This window comes from Chiloscyllium plagiosum, unplaced genomic scaffold (genome assembly GCF_037043375.1).
Source record: "Chiloscyllium plagiosum isolate Xiang-an unplaced genomic scaffold, Cpla_swu_hap1 HiC_scaffold_2, whole genome shotgun sequence".
NCBI lineage: Eukaryota > Metazoa > Chordata > Chondrichthyes > Orectolobiformes > Hemiscylliidae > Chiloscyllium > Chiloscyllium plagiosum.
In genome coordinates this window covers 155,075,950-155,091,401 of record NW_028270140.1, presented here as the reverse complement: position 1 = coordinate 155,091,401, position 15,452 = coordinate 155,075,950, and the positions used below count along the sequence as shown (strand labels likewise).

Below are 15,452 nucleotides of genomic sequence, written 5' to 3'. Positions count from 1 at the left end.
TTTAACTTCCCTTCCCCCCCCTAAGGGTTTCCTTTTTACTCTGTGCTAAGTTCTCCTTATGATCTTCACCGAGATCTACCATTCCCTCTCCACGTGAGGATTCCTCTTTTCCCCAGTTTCTATCCCTAAAGGATTGAAATTGATTTTGGAAGCCTAACTTTGATTTATGAACTAACTCATAACCATCAGTCGTTTTAACTCTCTGCTCTTCCACATGAGTTCTCAATACTTCAGGAAGTGAATGTTTGAACTCCTCCAAAATAATTGATCTCTGAGTGTCATAGGTTTGCTCTATTTTTAATGCCCTTGTCCACCTATCAAAATTACTTTGTTTGACCTTTTCAAACTCCTGTAGGTTTGACCAGGTTCCCTCCTTAGATTCCTGAAACATTGTCTATAGGCTTCTGGTATTAGCTCAGGTGCACTTAAGATGGCTTTCTTCACCTCCTCATACTCCCCAGGTATCTCCTTTGACAATGATGTGAAGACCTCACTAGCTGTACCTCCAAGTTTTGTTTGGATCAACAAAGCCGTCAAGATCACTGGCAACAGCAATTGTTTAGCTACCTTTTCAAATAGAGTGATAGAGATGTACGGCATGGAAACTGAATCCTTCAGTCCAATCCATCCATGCCAACCAAATACCTTAACCTATTATAGTCCTGTTTGCCAGCACTTGGCCAATATCTCTCCAAACCCTTCCTATTCATATACCCAACCAAATGCCTCTTAAATGTTGCAATTGTACCAGCCTCCACCACATCCTCTGGCAGCTCATTCCATACACGTACCACCCTCTGTGTGAAAAAGTTGCCCCTTGGTCCCTTTTAAATATTTTCCCCTCTCACCTTAAACCTATGCCCTCTAGTTCTGGACTCCCCCACTCCATGGAAAAGACTTTGTCTATTTACCCTATCCATGTCCCTCATGATTTTATAAACCTCTATAAGGTCACCCCTCAGCCTCCGACTCTCCAGGGAAAACAGCCCCAGCCTGTTCAGCCTCTCCCTACAGCTCAAATCCTCCAACCCTGGCAACATCCTTGTAAATCTTTTCTGAAACCTTTCAATTTTCACAACATTCTTCCTATAGCAGAGAGAACAGAATTGCACGCAGTATTCCAAGAGTGGCCTAACCAATGTCCTGTACAGTAACAACATGACCTCCCCACTTCTGTATTCAATACTCTGACCAATAAAGGAAAGCATAGCAGATGCCTTCTTCACTATCCTATCTACCTGTGACTCTACTTTCAAGGAGCTATGGACCCACACTCCAAGGTCTCTTTGTTCAGCGACACTCTCTAGGACCTTCCCATTAAGTGTATAAGTCCTGCTCTGATTTGCCTTTCCAAAATGCAGCACCTCACATTTATCTAAATTAAACTCCATCTGCCCCTCCTCACCCCATTAGCCCATCTGGTGAAGATCCTATTGTAATCTGAGGTAACCTTCTTCACTGTCCACTACACCTCCAATGTTTGTGTCATCAGCAAACTTACTAACTATACCCCTTATGCTCACATCCAAATCATTTATATAAATGATGAAAAGCAGAGGACCCAGCACTGATCTTTGTGGCACACCACTGGTCACAGGCCTCCAGTCTGAAAAACAACCCTCCACCACCACCCTCTGTCTTCTACCTTTGAACCAGTTTTGTATCCAAATGGCTAGTTCTCCCTGTATTTCATGAGATCTAACTGTGTTAACCAGTCTCCCATGGGGAACCTTGTCGAATATCTTGCTGAAGTCCATTTAGGTCACATCTACCATCCTGTCCTCATCAATCCTCTTTGTTACTTCTTCAAAAAACTCAATTAAGTTAGTGTGATATGATTTCCCACACATCAAGCCATGTTGACTATCCCTAATCAATCTTTGCCTTTCCCAAATACACTGTCAGCCTGTCCCTCAGGATTCAATGAGATGAGAAAGACTTCCACATCCTTCTCCTCAAATTTCGGCAATGCTCGAATATATTTCAACAGATTCTCACCAGGCCTTTGGCTACCATGGGTTTGCTCATCTTCACTCTCTTCCTCACTAAGCCTACCTTCAGCCTTCTTCACCATCCTTTTAAGCTGACTTTCTTGTCCAAGTGCCAATTTCTGAAGTTGAAACTCCCTCACTTTCTTCCTCTCTTCCCTCTCTCCTTCTCTCTTTCCTCTGCTTTTAATCATAATTCAAACCATTTTATTTCTGTTGCTCTTTCCTTATCTTTTGCCGCTAACTCACGTTGCTTCATTTTCGATTGAATTTTAGCCAACTCTAAAGTTTCTGAAGGCATTTCCAGCAAAGTTAAATGCTGAGCTATTGCTGTCTCTCATTTCCTCGTGAAAGGAGGCAGCTCCAAGTCTAGCTTGACTGCTAATGCCAGCAGCTTGGCCTTAATCACGTTTTTGTAAAACCTCCCAAGTCACTTCTTCCACACCCAAGAAAATCTCCGGTGACTGAAAAAGCCATTGCTATCCCACGCAATGTTTAAACCAACCGAATTCAACACTAGGAACAAAAGATGCTAACACTTCCCACTCGCTGCCTTTGGGTCCATCAACCTGAACCCCGATTCGGAACTCGAGAACAAATCCTGCAAAGAGCCCCCAATCTGTTATGGACCAGGGCAGACCCTCTCAGCACATTTCAAGAAATTAGCTCGGGCCTTAACTTTGCCCGTTGTTTTAAGCTGGCGGAAATGGGGATATTCCAGGATGGATGCAGCTAGCCTAACCAATCAATTTTAAACAAAACGGAATTTATTTGCAAGATCACCGAATGAAACGCAAATGAAAGAGAATAGAATATAGAATAACCTATCCAAAAACCCAACAGTTCCTCCCAACTTAATGATGCTTTTCCAAATAGTGGGAACAATCCCCATAGATACTCCTTTGCAAAATAAAAGATACAATCAAACACAGGGTGTTACAGGAGAGAGAATTGGTGGAGAGATTCAGCATGGAACACCTTCTTCATTGCAGCTGTTACTTGGTCCAGTAGCCTCATAACTGACTGACCACTTTCAGTGAACAACCAGACTGCTCAAACCAAACCAGAGAAAAGCTGAGCTGGGGGAACTGGCCACTCCCCTTTCATTGTACAAGGGTTTCTTTTTAAGCTTAAAAGTCTTTCGCCTGAGGCAGTATCTGTTAGCTATACTCAAACCAGCCCTAAAACCCTTCAAACCTAGACTTTTCGGAACTGCTGCTCTTATGACCTCTCTGAAAAACAAACAAGGACAGCGTAACCTTGTTAAAGGAGCAGCTACATCACAGCTCAGACTGATTCAGAATCCAGAAAATCTCTGGGAGATTACCATCAATGCATTCCAAAATCTCTGCAGCCAAAATTTCCACATTCAGTTTGAGGATGGGAAATTTGGATCTGGGACTGAAGTCTCAAACTTAAATGAAGATTTTTAAAAGATTATGGTGACAGAGAGAGAGAGAGAGAGAGCGCTGGTGAGATGGGCAAGTTGGTTAAAAGTTGGTTTGTGTGTGGAGTGAATACTAAATGTCAATTCATAAAATCCTGCCATTCCAGTTGTGTGAGGACAAGCCGGATTGCCCAGCTGATGAAAAGAGGCTGGATAGGCTCAGGATGCTTTCTCTGGAACACAGAAGTGGGTGTAGAGGGGAGGGGGATGGGGCAGAGGTACTTGGTGGAAGTGTTTAAGATTATAAGGAGCATGGACAAGGGCGACGAGAAAGCTGTTCCCCTCATTTGGATGATCAACAACAGCAGTATATCATTTTAAGGTGAGGATCAGGAGGTCTAGAGCAGAGTTGAAACCTTTTCACCCAGAGGGCAAGGGGAGTCTGCAATGGGAGGGTAGTTGATGCAGGAAGCAGTACTTGGATGACCACTTGAACTGTCATAACATTCAAGGCCATGGGTCAAGTGGGGCTTCGGTGGATTGAACGTAGTTTTAGTGGGACAGCCTTGAAGGATCTCGTGTGCACTGTATGATTTCTATGATCTTTTCTAGCCACATGTTGGTCACTGACTGCAATGTTGCCTCTGCCAGGTGGTGCCAGTCTACAGTTTGGTCCCAGTCACAATGAGAGATGCCACAGTGATCAGGCAGAACCTGGAGCGAGCTATCTCTGACTATGAGGCAGAGTACAGCGTGTGTAAGTGTGCCCCGTGTATGAACGGTGGCACAGTGATCCAGCTGGATGGCCAGTGTCGGTGCCTGTGCAGCATGATGTTCCAGGGCCTAGCCTGTGAAATCCCCAAACCGCAAAACAAAGGCAAAGGTAGGTCTGGGCCTGCTCTGGAGAAGGACATGCCAGCTCACCCAGCTTCCCAACACTCTCAAGTGGTTGGCACACTCTCCCAACCTCTCGCTGAAACTCCCGCCCCTCCCTTTCCCCTTCCACAGGGTCCAGTTACCCTGGGGTCACACCCCCTGGAAATCCAATCACTTACTCCAAAGCTATATTCCATTCGGTCCATTGAAGGGGTTTGTTCAGGGGTGGGGGAGGTGTTGCACGTTAACAAGTAGGTCTGCAAACACTAGGTAAACCTCTCAATAACTGGAAGGTTACTGAGCTGGGAGACCACCCTGTCACTGTAAGAGGGAATGAGAGGGTGGGTCAGAGCTGCTCCACCAACTCCCAAACCTGTCACCAAACCCAGTGAGGTACAAACCCTCCAACATTACCCCATCACCACCAAAGCAACTCCTGGAATTAGCCCAGGGACCAATATATGTCATAGCCAGTCTTGCCCAATTTGTTATCAGGTCCCAGAGTGCCCTGGGTGGATTCAGGATGTAGGGGAGTGGTGTTTGAGTTCTGGATCAGAAAGTGATAAAAGGGGGCGTTGGTGCAGCGATAAAGACTCCAGGTTCCTGAATGGTTAGTAGCGAGTGTGGGATAGTTCCTGTGGGCGAATGTGGAGTTCGGATAAACAAGTCTACGATTGTGAGTAGATGTAGGAGCTTTTGTGTCTACAAACCCACCTCCAATGGGGTGGCAGGAGTGCCAGCTCACCGGACAGTTACCTTTGGAAAGAACTCCCAGCAGAAGGTAGGCGCTTGGGCATTTGGGTGGGTGAGGGGAGTGGGGGGGGAGTGTTCATGGGGGTCAGCAAGAACAGGGTGAGAGAACACTCTCCCTTGGGGATGGGTGAGAGTCTCACAGTAGACTGAGGGATGGTATCCCAGGGATGTGAAGGTGGGTTGGGTTCGGTGCAGGGTTTGGGTTGGTGTTTGGGGGTTGGGATTGAGATTTGGGTTGGGGTTTGGCATTGGGATTGGAGCTGGGGTTTGGGGTTAGGGTTTGGGTTGTGATTAGGACTGGGAATGAGGTTGGTGTTGGGGTTGGGATTTGGAGTTGGAGGTTGGGATTGGGATTAGGGTTGGGGTTTGAGATTGGGGTTAAGGTTTGGGATTGGGGTTTGGGTTGGGATTAGGATTGGGAATGAGGTTGGGGTTGGGGTTGGGGTTTGGGATTAGGATTGGGGATGGGGTTAAGGTTTGGGGTTGGAGGTTGGGGGTTGGGATTGAGACTGTGATTGGGGATGGTGTTGGTGGATTGTATGAAGCAGCAATGAACTGCATCTCTCTTCTCCTCACTGAGCAGCAGGTTACACCGATGGGCAGTGGAGCTGCTGGTCAGAGTGGTCCTCCTGTAGCAACAACCAACAAGTCCGTAGCCGACAGTGCGTGGGCACACAGGGTGAAGGTGTCCCATGTGCGGGGGAGAACCAGGGCACCCGTCACTGCTGAGGTAAAGAACTGTATGTGGCACTGAGGTCACGGGAAAAGTGAAAACTCACTGACCCTGTATGATAAAGACATGCTGTCGATTGAGAGATAAATATTTTCAGGGACAATGGGGATATATCCTCAGTCTACATCGATATCCCCTACTATCCACTGATATAGCACTGTCAGATTCTCTGTGTCTTCCCGAGAGAGAGATGAGGCCTTGGTTTGATGAACGTTTCTCATCAATATTCACACTTGAAAAAGACAATGTTATTAAGGAGAATGCTGACACACAGGCTTTTAGACTAGACGGAATTGAGGTTCATAAGGAAGAGGTGCTAGCAATGCTGGAAAGAGTGAAAATAGATAAGTCCCCTGGGCCAGATGGGATTTATCCTAGGATTCTCTGGGAAGCGAGGGAGGAGATTGCAGAGACTTTGGCTTTGATCTTTATGTCATCAATTGTCCACAGGAATAGTGCCAGAAGACTGGATAGTAACAATTGTTGTTGCCTTGTTCAAGAAGGGGAGTATAGACAACAGTGGTAATTATAGACCAGTGAGCCTTACTTCGGTTGTGGGTAAAGTGTTGGAAAGGGTTATAAGAGAGGAATAATTTGATGAGGGATAGTCAGTGCGGTTTTGTGAAGCATAGGTCACTGAATTCTTTAGAAGGTGAACAAACAGGTAGATGAGGGTAAAGCCGTTAATGAAGCGTATATAGATTTCAGTAAGGCATTTGTTAAGGTTCCCCACGGTAGGCTATTGCACAAAATAGGAGGCATGGGATTGAGGGTGATTTAGCAGTTTGGATCAGAAATTGGCTGGCTGAAAGAAGACAGAGAGTGGTGGTTGATGGGAAATAGTCATCCTGGAGTTCAGTTACTAGTGGTGTACCACAAGGGTCTGTTTTGGGTCCACTGTTGTTTGTCATTTTTATAAATGATCTGGATGAGGGTATAAAAGGATAAGTTAGTAATTGGCAGATGACACTGCTGCCTCACACCCGGGTTCAATTCCTGCCTCAGGCGACTGTCTGTGTGGAGTTTGCACATTCTCCCCGTGTCTGGGTGGGTTTCCTCCGGGTGCTCCGGTTTCTTCCCACAATCCAAAGATGTGCAGGTTAGGGTGAATTGACTGTGCTAAATTGTCCCTTGGTGTTCAGGGATGTGTAGGTTAGGGATAAATGTAGAGGAATGGATAGGAAAGGATACTCTTGGGTAGGATACTCTTCAGAGAGTCGGTGTGGAGTTGCTTGGCCAAACAGCCAGTTGCCAGATTGTAAGGATTCAACCAACTAAAGTCAGGGGAGTTGTGGATAGTGCCAAAAGATGTTGCAGGTTACAGAGGGACATAGATAAGTTGCAAAGCTGGGCTGAGAGGTGGCAAATGGAGTTTAATGTGGAAAAGTGTGAGGTGATTCACTAGGGAAGGAGCAACAGGAATAAAGAGCACTGGGCTAATGGTAAGGTTTTTGGCATTCCTGAAGAAGGGCTAATGCCCGAAACGTCGATTCTCCTGTTCCCTAGATGCTGCCTGACCTGCTGCGCTTTTCCAGCAACACATTTCCATCTCTTGGCAGTGTAGATGAGCAGAGAGATCTCTGTGTCTATGTACGTAGATCCCTGAAAGTTGACACCCAGGTTGATAGGGTTGTTAAGAAGGCATATGGTGTGTTAGCTTTTTTTTTTGGTTGAAGGATTGATTTTCGGAGTCATGAGGTCATGTTGCAGCTGCTACAAAACTCTGGTGCGGCCGCACTTGGAGTATTGCATATAGTTCTGGTTGCCTCATTCCAGGAAGGATGTGGAAGCTTTGGAAAGGGTTCAGAGGAAATGTACCAGGATGTTGCTTGGTATGGAGAGAAGGGTCTTATGAGGAAAGGCTGAGGGACTTGAGGCTGTTTTCGTTAGAAAGAAGGTTAAGAGGTGACTTAATAGAGACATACAATATGATCAGAGGATTAGATAGAGTGGACAGTGAGAGCCTTTTTCCTCTGATGGTGATGACGAGCATGAGGGGACATAGCTTTAAATTGAGGAGTGATAGATACAGGATGGATATCAGAGGTAGTTTCTTTACTCAGAGAGTAGTAGGGGCCGAGAACACACTGCCTGCAACAGTAGTAGATTTATCAACTTTAAGGGCACTTACATGGTCTTTGGATAGGCATATGGATGAGAATGGAATAGTGTAGATTATACAGTCATAGAGTCATAGAGATATACAGCATGGAAACAGACCGTTCGGTCCAACCCGTCCATGCCGACCAGATATCCCAACCCAATCTAGTCCCACCTGCCAGCACCCAGCCTATATCCCTCCAAACCCTTCCTATTCATATACCCATCCAAATGTCTCTTAAATGTTGCAGTTGTACCAGCCTCCACCACTTCCTCTGGCAGCTCATTCCATACACGTACCACCTTCTGCGTGAAAAAGTTGCCCCTTAGGTCTCTTTTATATCTTTCCCCACTCACCCTAAACCTATGCCCCTCTAGTTCTGGACTCCCCCACCCCAGGGAAAAGACTTTGTCTATTTATCCTATCCATGCCCCTCATGATTTTGTAAACCTCTATAAGGTCACCCCTCAGCCTCCGACGCTCCAGGGAAAACAGCCACAGCCTGTTCAGCCTCTCCCTACAGCTCAAACCTCCAACCCTGGCAACATCCTTGTAAATCTTTTTCTGAACCCTTTCAAGTTTTACAACATCTTTGCGATAGGAAGGTCAGAATTGCACGCAATATTCCAACAGTGGCCTAACCAAACGTCCTGTATAGCCGCAACATGACCTCCCAACTCCTGTACTCAGTACTCTGACCAAACACCTTCTTCACTATCCTAGCTAACTGCGACTCCACTTTCAAGGAGCTATGAACCTGCACTCCAAGGTCTCTTTGTTCAGCAACACTCCCTAGGACCTTACCATTAAGTGTATAAGTCCTGCTAAGATTTGCTTTCCCAAAATGCAGCACCTCGCATTTATCTGAATTAAACTCCATCTGCCACCTCTCAGCCCATTGGCCCATCTGGTCCAGGTCCTGTTGTAATCTGAGGTAACCCTCTTCACTGTCCACTACACCTCCAATTTTGGTGTCATCTGCAAACTTACTAACTGTACGTCTTATGTTCGCATCCAAATCATTTATGCAAATGACAAAAAGTAGGGGACCCAGCACCGATCCTTGTGGCACTCCACTGGTCACAGGCCTCCAGTCTGAAAAACAACCCTCCAACACCACTCTCTGTCTTCTACCTTTGAGCCAGTTCTGTATCCAAATGGCTAGTTCTCCCTGTTCCGTGTGATCCAACCTTGCTAACCAGTCTCCCGTGGGGAACCTTGTCGAACGCCTTACTGAAGTCCATATAGATCACATCTACCGCTCTGCCCTCATCAATCCTCTTTGTTACTTCTTCAAAAATCTCAATCAAGTTTGTGAAGATGGGCTTCAGACTGGTTTCACAGGTCGGCACAACATTGAGGGTCGATGGGCCTCTAGTCTATGTTCTATGAAAAGAGGGCCCTTTTTGACAGTGCAGCACCTCCCCCATCAGTCCTGCGCAGACCTGGAAGTAATTTTCTGTTCTGTTCATGTTTTTAGAGATGGACTGAGCTCCCTTTTGTCAGAGTGAGGCACGAGGATCAGAGGCATCCCCCAAAACCCTGCTAAGCCCCTCAATCATGATGGCGGACAGGGAACCATTCTGCCAGGCTTTTCGGATAGCCTCTTGGGGAGCAGGGGGGCTGATGCTACATTAGTTTGGAATGAGTTAGTGTCATTTAGTATCACTGTTTAATGACGTTAAGGTCCGAACAGTTTTGTGAGACAGGAATGTTCGGAATTGCAGGACTACCGTTATGTTGATGAATTCGGAGTCAGATCAGCAATGGTCCAATTGAAAGCCAGAAGAGGCTGAGGGGCAGAGCGGCCTCCTCCATTGTTTAGTTTCTCCGACTCCAGGTTTTTACCACACCTACCCTTGTCATGAATGCAGCCTATCTAGAAATGGAGATCTGATTTCCCATCTCTCTTCCCTCTTTTTCTCTATCTCTCTCTGTCAGTTTATTTTCTCTCTCTATCTCTCTGTCAGTCTATCTCTGTCACTCTCTTTCTCTCTGTCAGTCTGTCTTTCTTTCCATCAGTTTCTGAATCTCTCTCTCTCACTCTCTCTGTGTCAGTCTCTCTGTCAGCCTGTCTCTAACAATCTCTCATTCTGTCAGTTTGTGAATCTCTCTTTGTCAGTCTCTCTATCTCTCTCTCTCTCTCTGTTAGTCTCTCTGTGTCAGTCTCTCTCTCTCTCTCTGTCAGTGTATCTCTATCTCTCTCCTTCTGTCAGTCTCTCTCTCTCTCTCAGTCTCTCTGTCTCTCTATCTCTCTCTGTCAGTCTCTCTCTCTGTCTCTCTATCTCTCTCCCTCTGTCAGTCTCTCTATCTTTCTGTCAGTCTCTCTCTCTAACTCTCTCTGTCAGTCTCTCTCTGTCTATATCTCTCTCTCTTTGTCAGACTCTCTCTATTTCTCTCTCTCTGTCTCTGTCTCTCTCTCCCTCTCTGTCAGTCTGTCTCTGTCTCTCTCTCTCTCTGTCTCTCTCTCTGTCAGTCTCTCTCTGTCTCTCTCTATCTCTCTCTCTGTCAGTCTCTCTATCTCCTTGTTTATTTCCCAACCACTTTGTGAAAATGGTCCTCACTCAGTGTAAAGTGTAAAACTATTATTCAGATGACAGAATTCTTACATTTCGTAATTGTTATTTCAGCCAGGTTTGATCTGTGCTTTGCATTCTCTGGGACAAATTGGAAACTCCATGGTGTGGTTTTGATTTTGGGTGAGGCTGATTGAGGTGCTCACGCAGCTTTCCCACTGCAATCAATGGGACTAGAAATGCAGCTCACGCCCAACCAACCATCCAGTTTGCTCTGACAGTGAATCCAAATGACAGCAATCCCTTTTCCATTTCAGACCCAAGACCAAATGGAGGAGGCAAAGTGAGCTCACGTCCAGCGGCTCATCACCCAGCGGGCATCACTGCCAACTTCATCACCCAGCGGCTCATCACCCAGCGGGCATCACTGCCAACTTCATCACCCAGCGGCTCATCACCCAGCGGGCATCACTGCCAACTTCATCACCCAGCGGCTCATCACCCAGTGGGCATCACTGCCAACTTCATCACCCAGTGGCTCATCACCCAGCGGGCATCACTGCCAACTTCATCACCCAGCGGCTCATCACCCAGCGGGCATCACTGCCAACTTCCATCAAAGGCACATCTATTCGATACTCATAATAAATGATTCCAAAAATATTATACGTTCTCATTGTTGGCATCAAACACTCCCAGGACAGGGACAACACGGGGTTAGATACAGAGTAACGCTCCCTCTACACTGTCCCCCATCAAACACTTCCAGCACAGGGACAGCACGAGGTTAGATACAGAGTAAAGCTCCCTCTACACTGTCCCCCATCAAACACTCCCAGGACAGGGACAGCGCAGGGTTAGATACAGAGTAACGCTCCCTCTACACTGTCCCCCATCAAACACTCCCAGGACAGGGACAACACGGGGTTAGATACAGAGTAACGCTCCCTCTACACTGTCCCCCATCAAACACTCCCAGCACAGGGACAGCACGGGGTTAGATACAGAGTAAAGCTCCCTCTACACTAGTCCCCATCAAACACTCCCAGGACGGGAACAGCACGAGGTTAGAATCAAAGTAAAGCTCTCTCTACACTGGTCAGACATTGCCTTAGGAGAGTTTCAGTGAGTGTGTGGGTTAAGGACAGTATACTCAGAGCATGGTTTGGTTTCCACGATATCACTGTTGAGAGGTTGAGTTATGGACTGAGTACTGGGGTTAGCAGTGTAATGGTCAGGGAGTTGGTGCTCAGAGTCACAGCTAGATCTTGGGCTGTGAGCCTCACAGTCAACACGTGCACTCAGCACTTCTGACTGAAGAATGCTGCAAAAACTTCAGCCTTACCTTTTGCCCTGATGTGCTGGGCTCTTCCATCATTGAGGGTGGGGATATTTGTGGAGCCTCCTCCTGCACTGAGTTGTTTAATTATCCACCACCATTCACCACTGGATATGGCAGGACTGCGGAGCTTAGATCTGACCCATTGGTTGTGGGATTGCTTGGTTCTGCCTATCACTTGCTGCTTATGCTGTTTGACAATCATGTAATCCTGTTTGGTGGCGTCACCAGGCTGACACCTCATCTTCAGGTCTGCCCGGTGCTGCCCTCCTGCACTCTCCACTGAACCAGGGGTGATCCCGTGGTTTGATGGTAATGGCTGAGTGGGGGATATGCTGAGCCATGAGGTTACAGATTGTGCTGGAGTGCGGTTCTGCTGCTGTAGATGGCCCACAGTGCCTCAGGGATGCCCAGCCGTGAGTTGCTGGATCGGTTTGAAGTCTGTCCCATTTAGCACAGTGACAGTGCCACACAGCATGGTGGGGGATATTCTCAATGTGAAGGTGGGACTTTGTCTCCACAAGGACTGTGCAGTGGTCACTCTGACCGATACTGTCATGGACAGATACATCTGCAGCTGGCAGTTTGGTGAGGATGGGATTAGGTATGTTTTTCCCTCTTGTTGGCTCCCTCACCACCTTCTCCAGACCCAGTCTAGCATCTACGTCCTTTAGGACCCGACCAGCTCGCTCAGTAATACTGCTACGGAGCCACACTTGGTGGTGGGCATTGCAATTCCCCACCCAGGGGGCATTCTGTGTCCTCCCCACCCTCAGTGCTTCCTCTAAGTATTGTTTAATATGGTGGAGTACTGATTCATCAGCTGAGGGAGGATGGTCTGTGGTAATCTGCGGGAGGTTTCCTTACCCATATTTAACCTGAAGCCATGAGACTTCATGGGGTCTGGAGTTAATGTTGAGAACTCTCAGGGCAACTCCCCTACCCCAGTGTGACTCTGAATGTGGTTGAGAGATGTTACATTTTGAGAGTGGGTTGGGGATATCATTCGGAGTGTGAGAGGTGCCAGAGTTGGTATGTGGTTTCAGGCTTATTGTAGACAGAGTGTGGCTGAGTGATGTGTGAGAATGGAAGAAGTGTGCTGACTATTGGAATATGTCAAGATTAAACTGGTGAAAATATTGCACAATGTGCAGGGAAGATTTTCAAAGCGGAATTGAGAGCAGATTCAGATATGAAGAGGGAAGTGAAAATTGATAAATTGGAGATCGTCAGCAAGGATGTAGTTTAAGATTTCTCTCCAAATGGATTAATTGTGGCTCAGTGGTTAGCACTGCTGCCTCACAGCGCCAGGGACCTGGGTTCAATTTCCACCTCTGGCAACTGACTGTGTGGAGTTTGCACATTCTCCCCGTGTCTGTGTGGGTTTCCTCCGGGTGCTCCGGTTTCCTCCCACAGTCCAAATCCAATCCAATCCAAAGATGTACAGGTCAGGTGAATTGGCCCGCTAAATTGCCCATAGTGTTGGGTGCCTAGTCAGGGGTAAAAATAGGGGTCTGGGTGGGTTGCTCTTCGGAGGGTTGGTGGGGACTTGTTGGGCCGAAAGGCCTGTTTCTACGCTGTAGGGAATCTAATCTAAGGGAATCTAATCTAATTTCCAGTCCCATACGCTCATTTCACAGCCAGAATCAATAACCATGTTTTTATATTGACTGAATATTTAACAGAATGAAATGTTCACAGGAGTGTAATGGTCCTGATGAAGAGATACTAGTCCCAACAGGCAATCCACAGAGCATTTTACAGCCCGTAAAGGAGAAGTAGAGAGTTAGAGGGGTAGACAGAGCAATTTCCAAGGGTTTGAGCCTGAAAAACTCTGACGATGTGGCACCGTAGAAACGTTGAGAGTAGGAGCAGGACTGGGGCCTTTGGTTATTCAAGCGTGATTGAATTTTATGGATTTTTATAAGATCCTCCTGAGATTTCTAATTCCAGTGAATAGTCCTAACTGATCCATGCTGTCTTTGTATGTCAGTCCTGACATCCCAGGAATCAGCTTTGTAAACCTTTGTTAACCTTTGTTCCATTGGAAGCTCTTTAGATCTTTAGATCAAGTAGATTGGATGGGGCGGTGTTAGTGCAGTGTGTCCAGGAAGCTTTTCTAACGCAGTATGTAGATTGTCCAACCAGAGGGGAGGCCATATTGGATTTGGTACTCGGTAATGAACCGGGACAAGTGATGGGCTTGTTAGTGGGTGAACATTTTGGTGATGGTGACCACAATTCTGTGACTTTCACCTTGGTTATGGAGAGAGATAGGTGCGTGCAACAGGGTAGGTTTTACAATTGGGGGAAGGGTAATTACGATGCTGTAAGACAGGATCTGAGGAGCATAAGTTGGGAGCATAGGCTGTTGGGGAAGGATGTCGTGGAAATGTGGAACTTTTTCAAGGAACAGATACGACGTGTCCTTGATAAGTATGTACCGGTTAGGCAGGAAAGAAATGGTCGTGTGAGGGAACCTTGGTTGACGAGGGAGGTTGAATGTCTTGTAAAGAGGAAGAAGGAGGCTTACATAAGGTTGAGGAAACAGGGTTCAGACAGAGCAGTGGAGGGATACAGGATAGCCAGAAAGGACCTGAAGAAAGGGATTAGGAGAGCCAAGCGAGGGCATGAAAAATCTCTGGCGGATAGGATCAAGGATAACCCAAAGGCATTTTATGCGTATGTGAGAAACATGAGAATGACGAGAACGAGGGTAGGTCCAATCAAGGACAGTAGTGGGAGACTGTGTATTGAGTCGAAAGAGATAGGAGAGGTCTTGAATGAGTACTTTTCTTCAGTATTTACGAATGAGAGGAACCGTATTGTTGAAGAGGAGAGTGTGAAACGGACTGGTAAGCTAGAGGTGATACATGTTAGGAAGGAAGATGTGTTGGACATTTTGAACAACTTGAGGATAGACAAGTCCCCCGGGCCTGATGGGATATATCCTAGGATTATGTGGGAAGCAAGAGAGGAAATTGCAGTACCGTTGGCAATGATCTTTTCATCTTCACTGTCAACAGGAGTGGTACCAGGGGACTGGAGAGTGGCGAATGTTGTGCCCCTGTTCAAAAAAGGGAATAGGGATAACCCCGGGAATTACAGGCCAGTTAGTCTTACTTCGGTGGTAGGCAAAGTAATGGAAAGGGTACTGAGGAATAGGATTTATGAGTATCTGGAAAGACACTGCTTGATTAGGGACAGCCAGCACGGATTTGTGAAGGGTAGGTCTTGCCTTACAAGTCTGATTGAGGAGGTGACCAAGCATGTGGATGAGGGTAGAGCAGTGGATGTAGTATACATGGATTTTAGTAAGGCATTTGATAAGGTTCCCCATGGTAGGCTTATGCGGAAAGTCAGGAGGCATGGGATAGAGGGAAATTTGGCCAATTGGATAGAAAACTGGCTAACCGGTCGAAGTCAGAGAGTGGTGGTAGATGGTAAATATTCAGCCTGGAGCCCAGTTACAAGTGGAGTTCCGCAGGGATCAGTTCTGGGTCCTCTGCTGTTCGTAATTTTTATTAATGACTTGGATGAGGGAGTCGAAGGGTGGGTCAGTAAATTTACAGATGATACGAGGATTGATGGAGTTGTGGATAGTGAGGAGGGCTGTTGTCGGCTGCAAAGGGACTTGGATATGATGCAGAGCTGGGCTGAGGAGTGGCAGATGGAGTTCAACCCTGCCAAGTGTGAGGTTGTCCATTTTGGAAAGACAAATAAGAATGTGGAATACAGGGTTAACGGTAGGGTTCTTAG

General features: G+C 46.8%; 1 protein-coding gene across 1 annotated transcript in view; it reads left to right on the top strand.

Moving 5' to 3' along the window:
- c9 (complement C9) overlaps window positions 1-11,017 on the top strand; it is a 73,119-nt gene extending 62,102 nt beyond the window's left edge. Inside the window, 4 exon segments of the mRNA XM_043703045.2 lie at window positions 4,027-4,258; window positions 5,588-5,595; window positions 5,597-5,734; window positions 10,672-11,017. Of these exon segments, the coding sequence (XP_043558980.2) occupies window positions 4,027-4,258; window positions 5,588-5,595; window positions 5,597-5,734; window positions 10,672-10,701 (408 nt within the window). The 3' untranslated portion in view covers window positions 10,702-11,017.
- Window positions 11,018-15,452: the final 4,435 nt, after the last annotated feature.